This window comes from Macrobrachium nipponense, chromosome 41, assembly GCF_015104395.2.
Source record: "Macrobrachium nipponense isolate FS-2020 chromosome 41, ASM1510439v2, whole genome shotgun sequence".
NCBI classification, from domain to species: Eukaryota; Metazoa; Arthropoda; class Malacostraca; order Decapoda; family Palaemonidae; genus Macrobrachium; species Macrobrachium nipponense.
The window spans coordinates 14,739,164-14,764,862 of NC_061102.1; the positions used below are offsets into that span (position 1 = coordinate 14,739,164).

A 25,699-nucleotide genomic window follows, 5' to 3' on the forward strand; every position below is an offset into this window, starting at 1 on the left:
TCTTTCTTTAATAGAATAATAAACATCAACCTCTCTCCTCATCTCTCTCTCTCTATTGAATAATGCAATCAACTCCTCCTCTCTCTCTTCTCTCTGCCTTTATTTGAATAATAAATCAACTCTCTCTCTCTTCTCTCTTTCTAGAATAATAAACTCAACGTCGCTCTCTCCTCTCTCGTCTCTCTCTCTATTGCAATAATAAATCCAACTCCTCTCTCTCTCGTCTCTCCTTTATTGACTAATAATCAACTCTCTCTCTCTCTCTTCTCTCTCTCTTTATTGAATAATAAATCAACTCTCTCTTCTCTCTCTCTCTCTCTCTCTCTTTATTGAATAATAAATCAACTCTCTCTCTCTCTCTTTACTTTTATAAGAATCAATAAAATTCAACTCTCTCTCATCTCTCTCGTCTCTCTCTCTTCTCTCTCTCTCCTCTAGTTGAATAATAAATTTCAACTCTCCTCTCTCTCTCTCCTCTCTCTCTTTATTGAATAAATCAACTCTCTCTTCTCTCTCTCTCCATCTCCTACCTCCTTTTCTACTTCTCTCTCTTCTTTATTGAAATAATAAATCAACTCCGCTCTCTTCTCTCTCTCTCTTTCTTTATTGAAATAATCAAATCAACTCTCCTCCTCCTCTCTCTCTCTCTTTATTGAATCAATCAAACTCAACTCCCCAACCGCTCTCCTCTCTTCTCTCTCTCTCTCTTTATTGCAATAATAAATCAACCTCTCTCTCTTCTCTCCTCGTCTCTCTCTCTCTCTCTCTCTCTCTTTATTGAATAATAAATCAACTCTCTCTCTCTCTCTCTTTATTGAATAATAAATCAACTCTCTCTCTTCTCTCTTCTCCTTGCTCTCGGTCTCATCTCTCCGTCTCCTCTCTCTCTCTCGTCTCTCTCTCCTCTCTCTCTCTTTAATTGGAATAATAAACATCAAACTTTCTCTCTCCTCTCATCCTCCTCATCCATCTCCTTCCTTCTCTCTCTCTCTCTCTCTCTCTGTGCGAGTGAGTGTGTGTGATACAAAGAAATGAAGACTTCCTAAAGTCGTCAATCTTATTCCATCTTAAATCTGTTTAAAATGTAAGTCACACAACCGACCTGCTTTATTTTTTTTTTTCATTCTCTCTTCCAAGCGTCTTCATTCTAATGTATCTTCGGATTCATGAATAATTCAGCGTTTCTTGACGGGAACTTCGGATACAGAGACAAAACATCGTCAAAAAGCGCAAATTTTGAATTCTGAATTAAGTCATCATCGCACTTCGGAATTACACTGCGAGTTTCTATCGGGAAAAGTGGGGATTTGGATGCGTTCTGTCTTCTACACAATCTACTACAGTACCGAGAGGATTTTTTCCAAGTCCATATGATTTTAATATTTCAAGCTTTTTTTAGTACTAGCTTTAATGTAATGTACATCAGCTCGGATGTTCAAATTTTCTAATGCTGATGTTGTTGCTTTTGATGATGATGTTGTTGTTGTTGTTGTTGTTGTTGTTTTCACTTCTATTATCTTTTCACTTGTAGAATCATTAGTGGTAATAGCATGCCAGCAGAACTTAGAGCTTGCAAAACAAGATTTTAAAAAATGCGACAATAAGAAGAGAAGAACGTAACTAATATGCCTTCATAAAATAACAGCAAGTAAGTTCTTAAATATATATATATATATATATACATATATATATATATATATATATATATTTATATATATATATATATATATATATATATATATATATATATATATATCATATATAATATATATATATATATATAATATACAGTTGTTAATAAATGGCATATGAAGTTGACTATACTGAACTAAGAGCAAATAACGATATGTAAAAGTATCTAAGGTTAATTATTATTAGATTAAAAAAATGAATACAAACAGAAGAATGGCTGCCGATCTGCAATCAAGCAAGGAAACAAACCCAAAACGGTGACCATGTAACAACTCGAGGTATGTGGTCACCATACTTCCTCGTTGGACGAGTGGGTCACGTGCTCGCCTACGGATTCAGTAGTTGCGAGTTCGATTCTCCGTTCTGCCAGCAAGGAATCAGAGGAATTTATTTCTGGTGATTAGAAATTCATTTCTCGATATAATGTAGTTCGGATTCCACTATTAGCTGTAGGTCCTGTTGCTAGGTAACCAGTTGGTTCCTAGTCACATAGTAATATCTTAATCCTTCGGGCCAGCCCTAGGAGTGCTGATAACCAGCTCAGTGGTCTGGTTTAACCTTAGATATACTTAATTTTTTGCGGTCGCCATTTGCTGTAAGACAATATAAAAACACGAGACGACCCAGTATCCACCAAAAGCAGCACAGAGACTCCAGTGAACTGAGTAAAACATAGCTAAAAAAAAAAATGGAACGCTGAAGGAAACCAGCTATCGATTTTTGTGGACGAGTGAGTGAGCGACGTTTCTCTGCTGGTCGAAAATTTTATATTTCCTTACAAAGTAATTTGTTGCGATATGTTCTGATTTCTATGAATTTCACCAAAATGTTCTCCTCCTCCAACCGCTCATCACTTTTCTTTATCATTCCATCACGCTTCTCTCCTATGTCTGCTCTCTCTTATATCTTTGTTTGTTTGTATGGTGTTTTTACGTTGCATGGAACCAGTGGTTATTCAGCAACGGGACCAACGGCTTTACGTGACTTCCGAACTACGTCGAGAGTGAACTTCTATCACCAGAAATACACATCTCTCATCCCTCAATGGAATGTCCGAGAATCGAACTCGCGCCCAACGAGGTGGCACGCCAACACCATACCGACATCGCCACTGAGGCGCTGCTTTCTATTATATCATCATCCACGTGTGTTTGTGTGTTTGTGACCTTTCAAGGCCCTTCGCCCAGCCGAGAGTGCAGACCTTCCAATCCTCTTACAGATTCGTCAATGGCCTAAGTATGGGAGAGCAGCTTATTATAGAAAGGTACTGCTGTACAGGGTCTCTTCTTCCATCTACGGAGTTAAATCCTCTTAAACATCATGATGATGATTATAAAAGGATTTAATGGCAAAAGGTCTCCGTCCTGGTACTGTCATTTGCATAAGGACGGAGGGCCGACTTTCTTCCTTGTCTTGCGCGAGTTGTTTTCGCTGACTCGGGGAGTAAGCCTACAAACTACAAAAGGTGTTTCGCGTTTAGTTAAAGATACAGGAAATTTAGGAAGAGAGAGAGAGAGAGAGAGAGAGAGAGAGAGAGAGAGAGAGAAATTGTATATGTATAATAAACAAGATTACGACAAATTCACAGATTTTGACAACTTTCGCCATGTTGCTTGCCAGTTTAAGCAATCATGAGAAGACTTTGATAAGAAAAATAGAGAAGTTACTCTATGGAATCGGCAGTGCTGAAGCAGCGATAACAATCAATAAGACTTAATTTTAGGATAGGACATTTATGATTTATTTATTACAATGGAAAAGTAAATATATAAGAATGCCTTGTTAAACAGTACAGAAAAAATATCTAATATAAACTATAGAGTACTTATTTTAATTTTCGTTGGTGAAACAAGGCGCTATTTGACCGTGTACTTTAGCACGTTTTAATTCATGTTAAGTTAAGAATATAGTAATGTTTACAACTTATGCGCGAGAGGAAAAATCTTGCACACGTCCCGAGTAAGCTGGAGGTCAGATCACGCTTTGTTTTATTTGTCAGAGAGAGAGAGAGAGAGAGAGAGAGAGATTGTACTACCACACATGAAAGTAAAGTCGAGCGAGAGACATAAAGAGAGAGAGCTTAGTGTAGTACCACAAGGATGTAAGGTCGAGGGAGAGAGTGTGTACTACCACACATGAAAAGGGTAGAGAGAGAGAGAGAGAGAGAGAGAGAGAGAGAGAGAGATTTTAGAGTGTACTCTCATATCTCATACACAGCATAAGGTCGAGAGAGAGAGAGAGAGAGAGAGAGAGAGAGAGAAATTTTAGAGCGTACTACCACACACAGCATAAGGTCGAGAGCGAGAGAGAGAGAGAGAGAGAGAGAGAGAGAGAGAGAGAGAAAAAAAAACTTCACCCAGCCACGTAAAAAGCTTCCAGCTGTTGTATGTAGCTTAAAATATACAACCTCTGAACAGCTATAAGGCCGGCTTATAACATATTTTAGGAGAGAACCTTTTGTGCGAGGAGGGCGAGAGTAGTTATAAAAGGAATTTTTTCCCGGTGGCCGGATGAACATAATACAACAATATTCAGTGGGCGCCAATATTGGGCAGTTTGTAATCTCCGTAATATGTGAAAACTTTATTAACTTGCAATATTCTATGGGCTCCCTGTGACACTACGTGTTCTACAGCACAGCAGTCGTTTCGAAGTATGTTGAGCCATATTTTTCTTAACAATTTTGATTTTTCAAATTATATTTCAAGAATTGAAGGTCAAAAACCGATTCCAGTCAAAATAATACACAAATTTTTATGAAAAGATGGTCGTGTCATTACTCTTCTGTAATGTAATTAAAATAATTTAAAGATGGTCGTGTCATTACTCTTCTGTAATTTAATTAAAATAATTAAAAGATTGTCGTGTCATTACTCTTCTGAAAAACCAATGACATGGTCTTCTTTTAATAGCCATCCTCCAAATCCTTTCGAAGAGAGCATTCAAAGAAACCGAGAAAAAAAATATGGTAAAACGATCAAGGGAATTGAAAATTATATAAACAAAAAACTCCCATCTAAGATATCAATAAAAAGACAACTTTTTAAAAAGATTCATTGTGAAAACAACCACATGGGGTATACTCCGATATACTTTTATAGGGCATAAGGGCTACAGTAATATCGAAGAACATAAGCCTTTAACAATAGTTAGGTCCATTTCTTAAAACATAATCGAATCATTAGAGCCTCAACTAATGGATACCGACTGGAATCCATTGAATCCAGTAATTATATGCTCTTCCTAAGTTTAATCTCAGATTTTAATCGAAAACAAGTTTGGCAACTTAATGATTAAATCATCTATTAGGTACAATAATTTCTATAAAAAAAAAACACTGGCATCTAAAACGAAGAGAAATTACAGTTTCATCAGATGAAAGAAAAAATATTTTTTTTTTCTTTGCTTGAGAACATCTGTCAATACGCTAATTGAAAGTGTCAAAACTTCTCTTCAATGAGTTGATTACACGTGCTAAAATTTGTCTTGCCAGGGTAATTGACAATTAAGGATCCGATAAGTCTACAACACTTTTTCTGGATGAGTGATTGAGACCATGCAGATGTGTCTGAGGCTTATGCACAATATTTGACAAATATTCCAAATAAAATAGTTCTTGATTTAGCCCAGACTTATTCGTGCATCAAAGCAAGACACTACGTCTATAGGTAAGAAAATGATGCTCAAACACTGAATCAACTACAATAAACACATTCAACCTCTGGTGCATTCAAAGGATTGAGGGAAAGTTAATTACACTTTAGACACACATGACCAAGGGAAGGTACACGAAATTATGGAATTATACAAACGGCTGCAAGTGTTACCTCTCTAAACAGCTGCCATCATGCCTCACTGGCCCTCTAATCCTACTGACAACACAAGCTTGTATGGGAAAAGAGCACAAACACTGGATCCGCCATATGTACACAAATGTATCAGAAATGCTGATACATCTCCACTACAGAAGATAAAAACTGGCAGAATATTTCCGAGACAGCTTCAAAACAGTGGCGTAATACTACAGTTCATATAGAAAACAAAACCTCATTACTAACCTTTCATTCTAGAATAAGGAAAATTAAAACATTTACACAAGGAGGAATCTAATCCAAGTGGAAGTATTGGGAGCTAAAAATTTAATTACCAGACTCACTCTACTTAACAAACAGATATAACATAGACACCAATTTGGGTAAAACTCTCTATCACGAGAGTTCATAAAATGTTCTAATGGGTCCACAATAAAATAATTGTTAAAAGCGCTTGTGTTAAATTTCATAAAAACTTTCAAACCGTCCTTTGCGTTTAACTCAGTCCAAATTCCAAAGACTGAAGATGAAACCAGAGAAGGGTTCGAAAGCCTTTATAAAATTTGACACGAGCTTTTACCAATTATATTATTGTAGACCCTTTATAACATACTATAGATACCAATATCACATAGATATTACTTATAAGCCTTCTGTAAAAATGCAATCAGTCTAACTATAAGTAGATTCACATCAACCGTGCATCTGATGTCAAGGCCAGTCCCTTACGACGCTCCTGATTGGCTGTTGATAAGCCAATCACAGGGCTGGAAACTCTCAGTCTTTCTCGACGAGAGTTCACATAGGCAGGATGTATGTTCCACCTCTCTTTAGAGATACGTCTTTCAAAAGTATCCCTCAGGAGAGGTGGAGCGTACATCCTGCCTATGTGAACTCTCGAGAGAGACTGAGAGTTTCCACCCCTGTGATTGGCTATCAACAAGCAATCAAGAGCCTCGTAAGGGACTGGTCTAGATATCAAATACACGGTTGATGTGAATCTACTGTAACTGAGGCAGCAATATCTCCAGGTGTTTCATTTCGAAAGCTATGCTGTATCTCGCCACAATAGATCTTGTGCAATCACTACCCCACAAATAACCTGGAAAAATTGTCGAACTAACTCGTTTCCTGTATGACGAAGGACCAGGTGAAATAACAGACGATACCGCAGGCAAAACAGTTCTACTTTTTCCGTACATAAAGTACCAGTTCTAACCTGGCCGCGTTCGATATCAAATTCTGGTTCCAAATAGAGCTGAAGTTCTATTCCGTGTTATAACAGACGCCTTTGCTTTAAGGCGATCAGTTACGTTTTCCATGTTCCAAAACATTCTCTAAAAACCATTATATCCTTACTTAAGTGTATATATATATATATATATATATGTGTGTGTGTGTGTGTGTGTGTGTGTGTGTGTATGTATATATAAATGTATATATACACTGCATCATCCCCATGATAACTAATTTGCTTCGTCCATATCAGTATTATCAAAAACTAAAATAAAAGAGAAAAATCATAAGAAATCGGCTAGAGGTATCTATCTATGTATAATACTTATGATCAAAATCTCAATACCATTTCCTACTATCAACATCCAAACATAACTTACCTCAAGAGACAACTGGCATCTCCAAAACATGTAAATTCTGAGTTGCTACATTTTTAGCCACATTCTTAAAACAGGAAGGAATGCTGCTTATGATATTCAATGAACTTCGCATCGGCGCTGAGCTGAAGGAATATGAGATATGGATGTGAAACGGCTCTTCAATGAAATGGTAAAATCGGATAAGGCGAAAACTGCCCGAGATGAATTATTATTATTATCAGACGACAACATGGGGATTTGAAGTGATCCCCACTTAGTCTAGCAGAGTCACTGACAATAAATAAATTACGAGAAGAATGACTGAAAGGGCAGTATGGTAAGATTTCTAATTGCTCCTCTACAGTAATTAGGCTTGTGGCATTTTTTGCATAAGGTCTTTTTTCACTCTTAAGCAATATACCTAATACTTTCTTGATATGTAAGATGATGATGATGATGATGATGATGATGATGATGATGATGATGATGATGATGATGTGGGCACAATTTTCAGTGTCGAAAATGATGTTAATGGTTGCAGATCCACAATAATATCGCAAGTGAAGTCACATGCGATATTATTGTGGACCTGCAACCGATGATAACGATGTTATCATACCAAAATTAACTAAATGCTTCGGTGGTGAAATCATCATAATTTTTAATTAATCATCTCTGCTTTACTATTTTGCCTCGGCGTTATGAAAAGTGCAGTCCATGTTAAAGTCTTTATCTCTCAACTGCACAAAATAAGTTTTCAAACACACATAAGCCACAACTTTAAAAAGATTTTCCAACCAACTTATTTTTAAGCTTCGTCTCACCCTTAAGTGTAGATAGCTATAGTATATTCACAACAACCGTGCATTTGATGTCTAGGCCCGTCCCTGACGACGCTCCTGATTGGGTGTTGATAAGCCAATCACAGAGCTAGAAACTCAGTCTCTCTCGAGAGTTCATTATGGGTATGATGTACGTTCCACATCTCCTGAGGGATACTTTGGAAAGACATATCCCTCCGGAGAGGTGAACTCTCTCGAGAGACTGAGAGTTTCCAGCCCTGTGATTGGGTTATCAACACCCAATCAGGAGCGTCGTAAGAGACTGGCCCAGACATCAAATGCACGTTTGATGTGAATGTACTATAGCAGCTTCAACTTCTGTTTTGTTTTGTGGGTATAAGTGTATGCGTGTAAATTTTCAATTAAAGATTCAAATAATATATGAAAAGTCAAAAATAAATCAATCACGAAACATGACAACTTTCCACTTCATTTTCTGTTATCAAACGGAAAACAAAATTGTTTTTTTTTTCCAAAGGATCAAATATTACTCAGGAACAGAATTCCATTTGAATGACAAGTTTTAACATTACTGAACTGTCAGCAACATCTGACATGAAGTCTAAAAGAAGTTATTGAACATATAAAGAGAAAATGTGACGTGTGTTTATATCGATGCAGAGAATATTTGCAAATATACTACATACCTCTCCAATGACATTACCATGTGACGGAATATCCTTATCTTTTACAAGGCAAGGAATCACATTTTCATACTGAATTAATACTTGCTTCATCGTTACACAATTGTGAAAGCTTAGCTTAACATTGTTAAACCAAGACTATAAAAAAACAAGTGAAAAAAAATGTTTCTTAGGCACAATCGAGTTTTCTGTACATCGTATAATCAGGGCCACCGAAAATGGATCTATCGGTGGTCTCCGTATAATGCTGCATGAGTCGCGGCACATGAAAGTTTAACACACGGCCCTGTGGTGGCCTGTCCTATATAGTTGCCAGACGCACGATTGTGGCTAACTCTAACCTTACTTAGAATAAAACCTACTGAGGCTAGAGGGCTGCAATTTGGTATGTTTGATGATTGGAGGGTGGATACTCAACCTACCAATTTGCAGCCCTTCTGGCCTCGATAGTATTCTAAGATCTGAGGGCGGACAGAAAAAGTGCGGACGGACAGCTTTCTTTTACAGAAAGCTAAAACTTAATATTTTCCATATGCCAGAAATAATGATATATTGATCTATAGGAGGGCAGGGAACTGTGCTGAAAATGACAAATTTTTCATTTCCTGGTTTATGACATCGGGTAAAATGTCACGATATTAAATTCTTCACACTTTTGGATTTTTATACGCGTCTATTTAGGAAGCAATGAAGAATGCATTCACGACACGATAACATATGGTCTTTGCAAATCAATCATAGATTATTGTCTTTAGAGTGAACTAGAAGTACGCGTTTGCTGTACACACACATTTACCGCTTACTCATTTCCTTCTTGAAAAATGAATGATAGGTTTTCCCATGAAGAGACAACAGAGACTTGATATAATACATAAGTAAAAAGGTGTTTTCTCAAGTCCTGTATTTGAAATATATATTTATATAGATGTATGTTTGATTGTCTGTATGGTGTTTTTACGCTGCATGGAACCAGTGGTTATTCAGCAACGGGACCAACTGCTTCACGTGACTTCCGAACCACGTCGAGAGTGAACTTCTATCACCAGAAATACACATCTCTCACACCTCAATGGAATGCCCGAGGTGGCAGGCCAAGACCATACCGATCACGCCACTGAGGCGCTTTCGTTAATCCACTGGCGTTCCCTCCAAACAAGCCGTTGCTTCGAGCAATAAGGAAAAATATGGCATGTTTTTTTATAATAAAAGTGGTTCGGCAACTGGAATATGCATGTAGGTCCCAATAGGTACGAGCCTGTTTGGTTGGGGTTACACTGATCCACGGTATTGGTCCGAATTTGTTTTAACATAAACTCTAAAAGAAGTTTGATTCCGCTTGATTAACTGAATTTACAAAGAATGTCATCGGTAGTCATCAGAACATTATGCAAATATATGTATATTTATATATACATTTTAAAGTATATGTTATATAATATACATAATGTAGATTTTTATATCATTGTAAATATATGTATATATATACATATATGTGTACATGTATATTTCTACTTATACATAACTGTATAATATGATGTAAACGCTCGTTTTACGCGACGTGTTTCAGAGGGCCATCGTGGCTTCCTGCCATGTTTATCCAGCCTACAACAGTGCCACATGATCATAATCATTAGAAGTTATTCAAATCAATGGCCAACTAAAACCGGCCGGAGTTCTTTTCTATTTCCAACGAGATACGAATGAAATGCCACGGTAAAATTCACGTTGAAATAGAAGGAGACCAAGCCGTAAAGTGTAGAATAAAAAGCTCATAAAAACCCCGTGATACGGATTTGATCGTGAAAGCAGAGGCAGGTAAAAGCGAGAGCGCGTCACAACTCTTACGGTGGGTGTTATGTACACAAGCAATAAGAATCCTGCAGAAGGAAGACCTTCATTGCGCCCTCCTTTTATGAAATGTCTATCATCCATACCAGTCTGTGCAAATCAGGAATAATATTGATGAATGTATGAAGAATATCAAACTGGATGAGCAAAACTCCCCGGAACACTACTAAATATCTAGTTTTATTTCTCTTCATTCTCTTCAGTGCTCATATACAATTGTATAAAAGCAAGGGAAAACTCACGGTTTTGGTATTGCATCATTAGCGAGGGTACATTCATTTTCTGAGCTTCTCATTCAGTGAAATATTCACATTCACATCTTGCTATCTGTCCGCATAAATATCTAAACGTGTTGCGATATTTGTACATCACAATATTCTATAAATTTATGAGGACATTAGTCATAAATAAACTTTTTAAATTTTTGTCTTTTCCATCGCAATTGCGAGTAAATGTAATGTCTAATTTAATATGAAGTTATATACATGTCTACGTACATATATATATTCGAGTATATATACATACACACACACATACATACATACATACATATGTATACATATATATACGCTTTTTCCCATTAGAGGGAGTGTCTTCAGAAGTGTCAACCCTAATGATTTCAAAAAATGCTTTTCAAAATGAACAACATTCTATTGGACCACACCTACAGGGACACTTGCACAGTAAACTTCCACAGAACATAATACTCGTATGTGAAATAAAGAGAATATTTGCCAAAAAACTAAAACCTAAATGGACAAAGGAATATATTTATTTGAAAAATTAATATAAATTCTATTGAGATTACACGCATACACACAAACATACATAGTATGTATTAGATTATATTACATTATATTATATTGAAACTAAATGATATCAAGCGGAGATATTCATTTAAAAAAAGTTACCAAATAAATATCCCCACTTGATACCATCCAGTTTCAATGAGGTCCTATTACTAATTGTATTAAAGCACAGTACAATTGTGTAAATGATAAAGTTAATATATATATATATATAATATAATATATATAATATATATAAATATATATATTATATATATATATAATATATATCATGACAACGACCTCTTTCAAAATACTGCAAGAAAACTTTCTGGGACCTCTCTTGCCAGGATAAATTTGGCCGGGATACATTTGGCCATGATAAATTTCCCTACGTCGCCATTTACGCAAAGCTGAAAGGAAACTACAACGCCCATTATCCAGCTTTTAAAATTCTGTCTTATTCTAAGATTCAGTCGTAAAACCTACTCCCCTGGTCGTACGGATATATTTGGACTCCTGTAAATTTGTAAATTCAAGGGGATTTCTAGTATAAAATGAAGAGAAATTCATTCTGCGTCCAAGTTTCGGCATATGAATGTTCAGGACCCGAAAATATCCAACGCATAATTCAGCAGCGGAAATGTTCTTCACTTAATGTAACAGAAACAATTGGATATCACAAGATTTTCCTCTCATTATTTGTGAATATGCGAAGGGATTTGCAAAGAAAGGGTCGTCTTTAGTTATTTGGGCGGTAAGGGGACCACCACGGATTTTAAGAGGATATAATTTGGCGTCCACATGAATAAAGAAAAAATATTACCATATCTTAACGTATAGGTCATCGACGTGAAAGGGAAAACGAAACGTTAAGGGAATTTTTTTCACCCCCAAATTGCTACCTATCGAATATGAAAACTCAAGCAACGCTGGTGTCTACTAAGTACATGGATGTGCGACCACCAAGGAATCCTAGAGGTTGTCAGTACATATACCCTCAAACATGAGCAAGTGAAGGTGTGGGACTCTCCATTTTCAACCCGCGAAGATTTGCTGAGAACAGCAAGACTGACATGTGGACGCACGCACCCCTTCTAATAGGAAAAGGCTATTAGGAAGAATTTATATATATATGTGTGTGTGTGTGTGTGTGTGTGTGTGTGTGTGTGTAAATATAAGGCGTTTGACAGTAAAGGAAAATAAGAATAAGCCGTAAAAGAAACAGATTTGAATGGTGAAAGAATATAAGCAGCTGATTCATATGACGAATAACGGTAGGAAGACAGATGCAGTGAGACACGAAATATGTGAAGCAAGAAAGGTAGGAGGATGAGTGCCAAAGAACTGGGAGAAAGTTGGATTGCGATTTAAAAAAAAAACTGTTGAGCCAATTCTTCTTTATGGAAGCAAAGTCTGGATGTTGAACATTGATGAAAGCATATCATTTGTGGCTGGTGAGATAAAACTAATTCGAGGGTGCATGCATAGTGAGCACCAGGTTCTGTCGATCCAACTGGTAGTGACTGGATTACCGCCCTCTCCTTTGCACGACCTCTTTTTCGAGTAGTACATGATGCTATGACCGGTCACCAGAAGACTCAGATAACGCGTTTATACTTGAATAGGAATTATGAGGTAAAAATATGAGATGCAGAATTTCACAGAGGCCCTTGATATCTATGCACTGCTGGAGAGATGGCATGAAATAGTTACAGGAAAGGAAGGGTTTAATATACAAGAATAAAAATATGGTGGGGGTTGGGTTAATATACAAGAATGGCAAAAGCACGTGTGTGTAGGAGCAGCTGGGTCTTTTTTTGTAGGTCTATGAAGCGCTTCATGTTCTGGTAGTTTTCTGTACAGGGTGTTTAGTTAAGATTCAACGGTTGAAATATGACTGCGCCTAGAAGCTTTTGTGTTATTCTCCTAGTCATCCCTGTTAAGTGAAACGATTGATGATAAAAACACGCATAATATACATGTATATAAGTATGTATATTATACAATATATATGCACCCATATATAAGTGTGTGTTTATGTATGTATAATAAAAAAAATCTATTACTCCCGAAATCTAATTATTCCCCGTGCCGAGACTCAGCTTTGGTAAGAATTTTCTAAAGTAAATTCACAAAGCTTTTTCACGCAATCCAGTTAGCAAACAAACAGGCAAACAAATCTGAAACATAATCAGCTTGACCGAGGTAAAACTGGCTACAGCTACGTAAAATAATGGAGAGACCTTCGGCTTAAAACACCATGGTTGTTTAGCGGCTGAAAAATTTATGCCGCCGTCATCTATTTATTGCAGTTTATGGACTCCAATAATTCTCACTTAAAAGTGTATAGCAGGGTAAGTCCATTAGATACCCCTTATACGTTAGAAACGTATGCACGCGCGCGCGCACGCACACACACACACACACACACACAAATTCAACGATAAACTTGTACCGCTGTTAAATACAACGCTTCAATATAATTTCCCTTTGGATTCTTCGCTGCTAGGCTTCGTCAAGGAGTTTAATAATGGCAAAGTCTTTGCCTTACTGTTAAGATTGATTTCCCAGAATGTCTTAAACCGTAGTGAATTGAATATAGAATTTAGGACAAAGGCCAAGCGCTGGGACCTATGAGGTCATTCAGCGCTGAATCTGAAACTGACTGTAAAATGTTTGAAAGGTGTACCAGGAGGAAAACCTCAAAGCAGTTGCACTATGAATCATGTTAGGAGAGGGTGGAAAGTAAGATGGAAAAAAGAGAATATGAAAGGAGGTAGAGCAAATGGAACGTAAGGGGTTGCAGCTAGGGGCCGAAGTAATGCCTACAATGCACAGCATGAGGTGCACTGATAGCACTAACTGCCCCAAGGGGTTAAACCGTAATCAATGCTTCTTTCACTGCTAAAGAAAAATCTTTGACTTTCCAGTGTTGCGACCCTTCCATTTTATTTTTTTTTACTTTAATATAAATTATGCGTTGAACAACACCAATTATAGAGATCAAAACCTCTTCCAGTTCCTTAGCGAAGACAGAGTCCGTTTGGTTTAGCCCGAGTTAATCTATATGTCGGAAAACGTAAAAACGAATACATACGGCGCTAAGCAAAATAAAAGGGAAAACACCTCAACAAATAGAAATAGAAAGCAAAGCAAAATAAAAGGGAAAACACTCATAAAAGAAATAGAAAGCAAAGCAAAAATAAAAGGGAAAAACACCTAACAAATAGAAATAGAAAAGCCAAAGCAAAATAAAAGGGAAAACACCTCAACAAATAGAAATAGAAACCAAAGCAAAATAAAAGGGAAAACACATCAACAAATAGAAATAGAAAGCAAAGCAAAATAAAAGGGAAAACACCTCAACAAATAGAAATAGAAAAAGCAAATCAAAAATAAAAGGGGAAAAACACTCAACAAATAGAGTAGAAAGCAAAGCAAAATAAAAAGGGAAAACACTCAACAAAAGAAATAGAAGCAAGCAAAATAAAAGGGAAAAAACACCTCAACAAAATAGAAATAGAAAGCAGAGCAAAATAAAAACAAAGGGCAACAAAATTAAAAGAAATAGAAAGCAGCAAAATAAAAGGGGAAAACAACCTCAACAAATAGAGATAGAAAGCAAAGCAAAATAAAAAACGATGAACATCTTATTCTATCTTGACTTCTCTGCAGTGCAACTAGACGGTAATGAATGCATGGATAATTAATCAAAAGACTTAAGGGAAGCCTTTAAGTAGAAAAGTAATTAGCTCCCCAATCAAGCGTTAAGTGTTGACATAAAATTAGTTCTAATTGTTTTAAGAGTATTTTCAAAAGAGTTAAAATAAATACACATGTAATTTTCGCTTTCTTTTTCTTTATACAATTTCCAAAAAGAAATATATATATATATATATATATATATATATATATATATATATATATATATATATACTATATATATATATATATATATATAGTATAAGTGTGTGTGTGTCTGTGTTATTCAGAAAGATAATTTTATATAATCAAGCAATCAATCAAGTAGGCAACTTCACTGATATGGCAAGAATTAGTTATGTATTAAAAGCATTCAACCAGTGCCTATAAAAATGTCGTGTAACTCAGAGAGAGAGAGAGAAGAGAGAGAGAGAGATGAGAGAGGAAGAGAGAGAGAAGAGAGAGACGAGAGAGAGAGAGAGAAGGGGGGAGGGGACTGAAAAGTCAAGACAGACAGTAACCTATCATAGAACAGGTCAGTTTTACAAGGCGCTTTTATTTATTTATTTATTTTTTTTAGCCAAACGATTTAATAATTTCCTACTTTTTTCTCTGTACCAACAGATAATAAAACTTCAATATTAAAAATGTTTGTCAAATAAGTAAGGAAGTCAGATCACAAACTGACGCAAACTCTGTGTGCCAATAATCATCCTATTATCTTTAAGTATTAAAGTATTCAAAACTCAAGTCTAAACAGCCAAGACTCACAGGAACGCCTGAGCTGTGACATGAATTTCCTAAACCGATTTATCAGACGATTTCAAATCCAATTTCACTTGCCTCTGGTCATCTTCCCTTGGGGAACTGAAGAAAATTAGAGGATTATTAGATTTTTCCTTGTTTCTTTAGTTTTTCTTTTTCTAGAGGCTCATTTCGGTTAGAGGTGCTTTTTACCATATATATATATATATATATATATATATATATATATATATATATATATATATATATATATATATATATATATATGGTCCAGCACCCTTAACTAACATCAGCCTCTAGAAAAAGAGACTAAAGAAACAAGGAAAAATTTAATAATAATCTCTTAATTTCCTTCAGTTCTCCAAGGGAAGATACATACACACACACGCACACATACACACACACACACACACACATATATATATATATATTATATAGATATATATTACATATCTATACAATATATATATATGATATATATATCATATCATATATATATATATTTATAATATATATATATATATATATATATATAACTATATATGTATATATATATATATATATATATAATTTATATATTTGTGTGTGTGTGTGCGTGTGTGTGTGTGTGTGAAGCCCATACGTTAAAAGAATATAAGTATGAATTCATGCAAACTGCATGAAACACTGATGAAAAAATTCAGAGCTCTCTATCAAACTTCAAGACCTTATTTCCTCGTTAATTATTACATGAAGTAACTTTTTTCCGGCGGTTCATGTTACTGAGTGTCAGAAATAAAAAATCATCTATTTATACTTTACTACAAATATTTAGGCAAACTTGGATAAATGTTTGTACTATGTCTACCTACATTTACAACTCTGCCTCTACTGCTTGTACAACACGGGCAGTTATCACAATGATTACTACAAAGCAAACAAGTTGTACCCCATATTTTTCATCAATGCAAAAGGCAAATAGACAAAAATGAGTGAGAGCCTAATGAGCTAATCCATATTTTTTAGTTTAGTACGAGGAACTAAAGCCATAAATTTCAATTCACTCCCTTGACCTTATAAACACACTTCATTTTCAATATAAGGTTACTGAACGCGTGCACGTTGAGGAAGCACTAAGTATTAGTATTATCAATCATAACCTGACCTCAAGTATAATAATAAAAAAAAGCATCCTAAAAGAAAAAAAAAAAAATTGTAAAAAAAAAAAAAAAAAAGCAATGAAAAAGAGCATTCTAAAATAAAAAAGAAAAATTGTAAAAAAAAAATCATTCTAAAAGAAAAGAGCATTCTAAAGAAAAAAAAATTGTAAAAAAGGCATTCTGAAAGAAAAAAAAAAAAAAAAAAAAAAAAAAAAACATTAAAAAAAAAAAAAGCATTCTACTCTAACTCTCAGCACTACTTTCAGCACTCATGTGTTTCTCTGTTGTGCTGTCTACCCAAGACCAAGCTTTAATAACTAATCATCGCCCTCTCCACTAAACTGTTTCCACTTTCCTCTTCACAGACATTCCGGACCGAGTTCCCGTCATACAGGCTGACCGAACTCACTACCATCACGGAGACCTCCTAGTCGCTAACTGCACTACGTCGGGATCCAAACCAGCTCCGCACATTCGCTGGCAAATCAATGGAAGAACGGTAGGTGCAGCAAGGAAAATGGTGATGAGGAAGAACCAATATGGTGGATAAAGGACCAGACAGGTAGTAAGTATACACAAGTAAAAAGGACAAACATGTAGGCATGCAACGGAGAAAGCGACGAGGAGGTTCAAACTGACTGGAAAATGGGACGAAAGTTAAGTATATCTTAGTTTAACCAGACCACTGAGCTGATTAACAGCTCTCCTAGGGCTGGCCCGAAGAATTAGTAGATATTTTTACGCGGCTAGGAACCAATTGGTTACCTAGCAACGGGACCTACAGCTTATTGTGGGATCCGATCCACATTAAATCGAGAAATGAATTTCTAATCGCCAGAAACAAATTTCGCTGATTCCTTGTTGGCAGAGTGGGGAATCGAACTCGGGACTACCGAATCCGTAGGCGAGCACGTAAACCACTCGTCCAGCGAGGAACCTGGCAATGGGACAAAGGGGTGTCAGTGGGATAGGGCGGGTACGCGAAGGAAAACGGAACCGGATGGTAAGTACCCGAAGGGCACAGGAACAAAGGCACATGGGATGGAATACTGGGGGCAAACGGGTGCGGTTACTGAGAGAGAACAGAAAGATAAAACCAATACGGAAGTAGCTACGTATTCGATGGGAAAAGGATAGAAGGATGGGGTATGAGTTTTGGGACAGAGGAAAGACACTGAGACCAGCAGTGGGACCCGCAATGTCATTCAGAGCCGCAACAAGAGGTAAGTGGACGAAGGGAAAAAGCCAAAGACGAAATAATTCTAAGGAAATAGGACAAGACACAGCTATACACACAAGACATGACGCAAGCACTGGTAGAGAACACGGACGAAAAAACGTATACATAGAGAAATGCAAGCAAACACATGCATACTTGGGTAAGTATACCACATGGAAAGGCACAAAATGTAAATTAGCGTTACAAAAGGGACACAAGGTTTGAACACGAGAGGAAACGGCCTAAGGAAAATACCTAATTCTTTTATCATTTCTATTTCTTTTAAAGTAAGCACAAAGTATCATTACCCCCTGAATGCTGTTTATCAATTAAGCAACGTTAGAGAAGGACGAATACCTCGCCCTGAGAAAATCGGATTTTAGTGAAAGAATGACATATGTCACAACAAACGCATTTCATTCAAATAAGGGTAAACGTGAAACAAAAAATATAACTGAATCACGAACATTTGGAACGTGATGAATATATAAATAAAGGCAAAATGTCCTTTACTTAGTAGATTGAATAAGTAAAGGACAATGGGTCGAAATGCTTCGCAGTACTCCTTTGTTTCACTTTCCTTCGTGGCTTTAGCCTTTATTTATGAAATTTAAAAAATCAAAATTTTTAAAGTTCTCCTACTATAAATTCAGAAGTTCAGGAATACAATCATGTAGAAAATTTTGATTTTCCATTTAACATATCGCAACATTTTCCGTATTATAGTGAACAGCCAAAAAGCGAAAGGGGGAAAAAATCTATCCCAATTGGATAAATCACTCAGGGACGTTAAAAGCCTTTAAAATTCCTTAGGAAATGACCCAAGAGTCATTAAACTCTGACTAAAATTGAAGAACTTAAACGGCAATAAAACTTTTTCGCGAGATCTCGAGTTTGGGAGCTTGGTGAAGGTTAGGCAATATTGATGCCCATTGAAATTCTCCCACAATAAGATATACCTTCGTTCGTCTGTCACTGCTTTCTTCTAAATTCGGGTTAATCATTTTCTTATTATATTTTTCTCGTTTTTAGAGCAATTTTATGACTGGTGAACATTTCCTCTCCTGCGTTCCATTACTCTTCTAAAATTCGAGTATTTTTGTTTCATGCTTTAGGTACAATCAGAAGGTAATTTCATATACACACAGGAACATCATTAGCAGCACATCGAACTCACGTTACACTCCGCCACTCACCTCCACCTTACACGTAATCTAGCGTTGCCATCATTATTATTTTGTTAGCCTCTTCTATCATGCCGTTACGACAGAATCTAACACCCAAAAGTTCAAAATGATATCTAAACATCTATTTAACATTCATACTGCAATTCCCCCCAGGAGAATTGCCAGGAACATTTCATTCTACTAGACTTACTTTACACACTCTAGAGTCTAGACAGCCACCCATAAAACTATGTAAGCAAAGTTTTAATATATATATATATATATATATATATATATATATATATATATATATATATATAATATAGATATTATAGTATGTATATATATACTTTAATATTTACCTATGTGCATTTATGCGTTCACTTTTTTTAGACACATACATAGTGATAGTTAGCTTTAGAATCCCTGAAAATTTAGAGGAATATATATATATAAATATATATATATATATATATATATATATATGCATGTGTATATGTGTATGTATGTATATATATGTATATGTGTGTGTGTGCATGTATGTATATATGTGGGCCGAGTCGATAGCATCACTGAAGTCCTGATTTATCCTCAGTCCGCTGAGCACTGGTTCGAATCCACGAGAGGACGAAATTATGATCAAGTAAAAAAATTCCCCATCGTTTAGCATATATGAAAATATATTAATTCCGAGGTAGAGCGAATTGGATATTGGAGGACATTTGTAGCTTAATGCATATATATATATATATATATATATATATATATATATATATTATATATATATATATATATATATTATATTATATATTATATATATATATTATAATATATATATGTGTGTGTGTGTGTGTGTGTATAACTGACATATGTAGATAAACACAACATTAATTTATAAACAATGAGAATTACTGAAGGGAATCTCTAAATGAGCGAATATTTCTCGCTCCTGAGGGTGTGTAATGGAGATTCCTCACTTCTAATGGATTTTCATGATACCCCATTAGCGCTATTAGGAGTCCATGGGAGCGTCAAATGATGTCTGTATGTACGAAACTTCAGACATATTGAATGTACCGGGAGAGGTTCTCATTTTGCGCCTAATATGATTGAAAGATGGATTGTGCTGTTAGTATTTCTTTACCAACGCAGGGACATTACTTCATTACGAAATCAATTATCGTCTAATCATCCAATTATCATCTTTTGTCTACGTTCACTGTCGGGTTTTCCCCTCATGCGTTTTGTGCTCTATTAAATGTAGCAGTTTCTGTCCGATGGTTATTATATCCATTTTTAGATTGATTGCACGCGATTTTAAGGGATCTCTCTCTCTCTCTCTCTCTCTCTCTCTCTCTCTCTCTCTCTCTCTCTCTCTCTGTTTTTAAATATATACAGGATGTCCATAAAATCTCAGTACCATTACAAGTATTTATTGCTTGTAATGGTACTTTATGGACACCCTGTATATGGGTCTAAGTAGGATGAACCATTTTATCAATTACATGACTAATCTTCATGGTTACTCCTTCGTTATGGTGTATGGAGCACACGCCCACCTATCACTGTTTGTGCTACATTGAAAATGTATGTATGTATGTATGTATATATATATATATATATATATATATATATATATATATATATATATATATATATATATATGTATATCTTCCAAAGAATTAATAGCCTCTTCACTTCTCTATCAGTTTGTGCTTTAAAATCACACATCGATCCCTCTACTTAAATACATTTCAATGCTCTTTGAATGAGGCTTATCTATTGCTGAAAATCTACTGATCCTAGAAGTATGTACACCCAGTGATCAATAAAAGTCACAAAATTTCAGCGTGAATAAATCAGCCAACCAACGGGAATGGACTTAACAAGGTATGATCCGACCTCCAGCTTACTCCGGCGCATGATAAAATCTGTCAAACAGCGCCGCATTGTTTCACCAACGAAAATTTTAATAAATGCGCTATATTTTATTAGAAATAATTTTTATGTACTGTTCAACATGCACATTACTTATTTTTTACATTTTCATTCTAATAAATAAATCATAAATATCCTATCCTAAAATTCATGTATCTTTAACTCAACCCGAAACGCTTTATTCAGACCTTCCTATAGTAGATTCACATCAACCGTGCATCTGATGTTTGGGCCAGTCCCTTACGACGCTCATGATTGGCTGTTGATAGCCAATCACAGGGCTGGAAATTCTCAGTCTCTCACGAGAGTTCACATAGGCAGGATGTATGTTCCACTTCACCTGAGGGATACTACTGAAAGATGTATCCCTTAGGAGAGGTGGAACATACATCCTACCTATGTGAACTCGAGAGAGAGAGACTGAGAGTTTCCAGCTCTGTGATTGGCTTATCAACAGCCAATCCGGAGCGTCGTAAGGGACTGGCCTAGACATCCATATGTGCGCAGTTGATGTGAATCTACTATAGCTTTCCCATACAGCTTTCCTACACCCCAACAACAACAACAACGACGACGACAAGTAGTTTGTAAGGCTTACTCCCCGAGTAAGCGAAAACATAACAAAAGTAGTTTGTAGGTTTACTCCCCGAGTAAGCGAAAACATAACTGTAAGTGAAACCTCTCCCGATCTCTCCACAGATACCGGAAGCCTACAGCAATATCGTCACGGAAAACGAGACGAAGTCGTGTCTCATCTCCTTGACCTCTGAGCTGAGGATAAGACTTTCGCCAGACCACTTCCGCGACTTCCAGTTGCGACTGACTTGCATCGCAGAGATCTCGCCTATATACGAACAGTCCGCCTACATCCTGCTCACGGGGCCTGGCTACAAAAGAGCTGGACCCATTCAGAAGTATTACAAAAATCAAGGTATATATATTATATTTTTTCTTTTGCTTATTCAATGAATTTGCTTTTCCATGAGAACTGCTTAATATAATGTAATTCTCATAGGTGTGACCTGACTCTTTACTCTGAAAATATTATTATTTATTTTGCCAAATTAATAAAAATAAGTTAACCCAATACTAAACATTAACAACAACAACCACACACACACACACACACACAAAAGATTCTTTCGACAATGAACCTTCAATGAATAAAATTTATAATATGAAAAATCAGTGTTTTTAGGCTTTTATCGATTTTCGATTTTTTTGTTTTGTTTTATATTATTGTATAAAATTAGTCTGGCTAAGGTATTATATAAGGTGGTATTCACTATTTCAAACACTGTTGCTCCTACTATGTTAAAGATTTATTTTTAAAATATAGATTTAGAGCCGTTTCCACGACCACGGTAAAAGTATTTTCCAGTGAAGATTTAAAAGCAAACTCATGTTCTGCTTATGACGAATAATTCCAAACTAGTATTTTACGCTGTGTTAATAATTCGCACTCCACTGAACTTTTCAATTTCGCGCAAAATTACAAAATATACAATCTTAATGCTTTCCGTTCGTTTCCGGATGTGTATATTATCCAAACACACATATATACATATATACATATATATATACATATATATATATATATATATATATATATACATACATACATACACACACTTATATATACCTGAATTGACAAATCACCTATGGACGCTATATATTTCTTCAATAAACAGACATATTCATCCTCAACGAATTCATAAAAATATCATTCCCCATTCTCTCTCTCTCTCTCTCTCTCTCTCTCTCTCTCTCTCTCTCTCTCTCTCTCTCTCCCCATCGAATTTCACTCATCTCATCTTCTTCCCCATCGTGTGTTTCCCACAAAACCACGACGATCATGAGCATAAATTCCTCGTCATTCATCAAAAGAAATTGCTACCTCCTTTGTAAACATAAAAGCAAAATTCTCTCTACGTGAAACATTATGTGAGCAGGAGAAGAGAAGTGTCCCTCCACCCCAAGGTCGATCATGTTGTTACCCTAAGTGGAACCATTCAGGCAAAGAAGAAAAAAAAAAAAAAAACATATGACCAGGAAAGGAGGAACAGGAAATTGATCCTCTCATTCAAGAGCCCAATAAGAACCTATTCTGGTTTAGCTACAGAAGTCAGTCGGAATGTCGAAGATGATACCTATTCGAAGAGGGATGTTTAGTGGGGCGTCCTAACTAGAAACGAACCAATGAATACATATAACCCGAGTTGTGATACGTGGAAGCTTCAGTTGGGAAGTAAGGGGTGAAAATGTCGCGGTAAATTCAATCAAAACAAGTGAGTTAGATGCTACACAGCAGCTCAGGTTAAGACCCGGATGTGGAAGTATTTGGGAGATTTTGTAACATTCTATGATGCTGTCGTAAGTCAACAAGGGGAGAAGGAGGGTTTGTGGCTATAAGAGGGTAGGATAAGAGAATAAATAACAAGCTTAGTGAGGGAAAGACATCCAAGGTGAAATTCACTGACACAAGGGAAGATAAAGTGCCGGTATACAGGTACGCAGATAAAGTGCTACAGAAAAATGAGTATGGGAAAAAAAATTGCCAAGTACTACCATAAACAAAATATGAGGGTGTGAAATTGAGCAGGTCCTCCATGGAAAATAAGATTTTATACGGAGAAGTGAATGTAGAGAAAGGTGAACGAGCGGCTGAACTTCAGGAAAAGGATGCAAATAGAAAGATTGTGTTTGATATGGATGCATCCTGGGTCGATGAAGTGAGTATTTCAATGACTTGATAAATCTATAGAATTGAAAAGAAAGGCAGAATATGAACATATAGAATTCAGGCCACAGACCAAGCACTGGGACCTAAGAGATCATTCAGCGCTGACACGGAAATTGACAGTAAAAGGTTTAAAAGGTGTAAGAGGAGGAAAACCTCAAAGCAGTTGCACTACGAATGAATTGTTGGGAGGGGGTTAAGGTAAGTAAGACGCAAGAAGGAGAATATGAAAGAAGGTACAGTAAAAGGATCGGAAGGGATCGAAGCCAGGGGCCAAAAGAACGCTACAAATAACCTTAAGCCATCCTACGGTGCACCACATGAGGTGCACTGCCGTCACTACTCGCCTTCGGGGGAAGAGAGACAGAGCAGAATGACTTAAAGAGATGGAGGGGCTAGAGGAGGTTTGAACGTATTTGAGGAGGATATTACTGAAGGAAGTGAACTTTGAGGTTCAAGATTGCGAAAACCCAGTATTGATGGTATTGCAAGTGATCTGTAACAGCAAAAGGGGGAAAACATGTGATTAAATGGGTAACTAAAATAAGCAAAGTTAGTCTGGATGTATAAAAGGTTCAAAAGGAATAGGTGAGAGGGGCAATTACTCCTTTATTAGGGTAAAAGTGATAAAGGAGACAAAGAAACATAGGAGCATGATATTACTTCTTAGTATACACACAAAAGGTATTTTGACATTTTGAGTGAGGAAGTGGAAAAAAAGAGAGACCGGAGGACTTTCAAAGAAAGTACATAGTTGATTTAAGAAATGGGAACGGGTGTAAACAATCTAAAGTATTTGTGATGGAACGATAATGTGAGAGACGTGAAATTAGTAATAATCTCTGGTCACTGACATAAATATGCGACTGATAATATTTGTATCACTTGTAAAAGCAGCTTCATAGTTCTTGGTCTTATAGCAATTAATCCAAAATAAAAATTTCTTTTCGCTTAAAACTAAGTTCAAATTTCGTTTATTCGAGAGAATTGAAAAATTCACAATTTCACACTTCATAAATCTTGAAATCAATCTACCTCTAAACAGACTTGTAACCTAGAAAAAAAATGCACCAAAAGAGCTTTTCTCTACATCGTATAATCAAGGCCATTGAAAACTGACCTATCTTTCGTTATAAAGCTGTATGAAACGTTATAAAGCTGTATGAAACGCAGCCCATGAACCTTTACCCACGGCCCGGTGGTGGCCTGGCTTATACCATTGTCAGACGCACGATCATGGCTAACTTTAACCTTGAATAAAATAAAATAAAAACTACTGAGGCTAGAGAGCTGCAGTTTGGTCATTTTGATGATTGGAGGGTGGATGATCAACATACCAATTTGCAGCCCTCTAGCCTAAGTGGTTTTTGAGATCTGAGGGGTAACAGAAAAAAGTGCGGACGGACAGACAAAACCGGCTCAATAGAAAAAAAACTGAAGGGGAAGATAACTCCGGATAACTTCAAACGACGACAACTCGAACCAAAGAATAACAAGGTTACAGTTATCAAGGAGTTACAAGTCTCTTAGGAGCCTTGCTGCCCTTGACAGACTACAAGTGTGACCTTGAGGGTTACAAGAGTCTACAAGAGGAAACTCACATTCAAGTTACGGATCAAGTTTGTCCATCGTTGTCAACCAGTTTTTAAAAGAACATTTAATCCACACGAATGCCTACGAGTTGAGTCAGAGAATCCTGATAATAATATCGAAAGCACATTCTAATTACGATCTTTAATTAGTTAAAACCTTACAATACCAATAGAGATGAGGGCTCATCAACGCTTTCATCAGAAAATGAAAAAA

At 36.2% G+C, this 25,699-nt stretch overlaps 1 protein-coding gene across 1 annotated transcript in view; it reads left to right on the forward strand.

The window, feature by feature from the left end:
• The window catches only part of LOC135212530 (cell adhesion molecule 2-like), a 505,319-nt gene that overhangs the window by 470,859 nt on the left and 8,761 nt on the right, over positions 1-25,699 (forward strand). The window contains exons 5-6 of the mRNA XM_064246060.1: positions 17,196-17,329; positions 21,853-22,084. Of these exons, the coding sequence (XP_064102130.1) occupies positions 17,196-17,329; positions 21,853-22,084 (366 nt within the window). The remainder of the gene's footprint in view (positions 1-17,195; positions 17,330-21,852; positions 22,085-25,699) is intronic.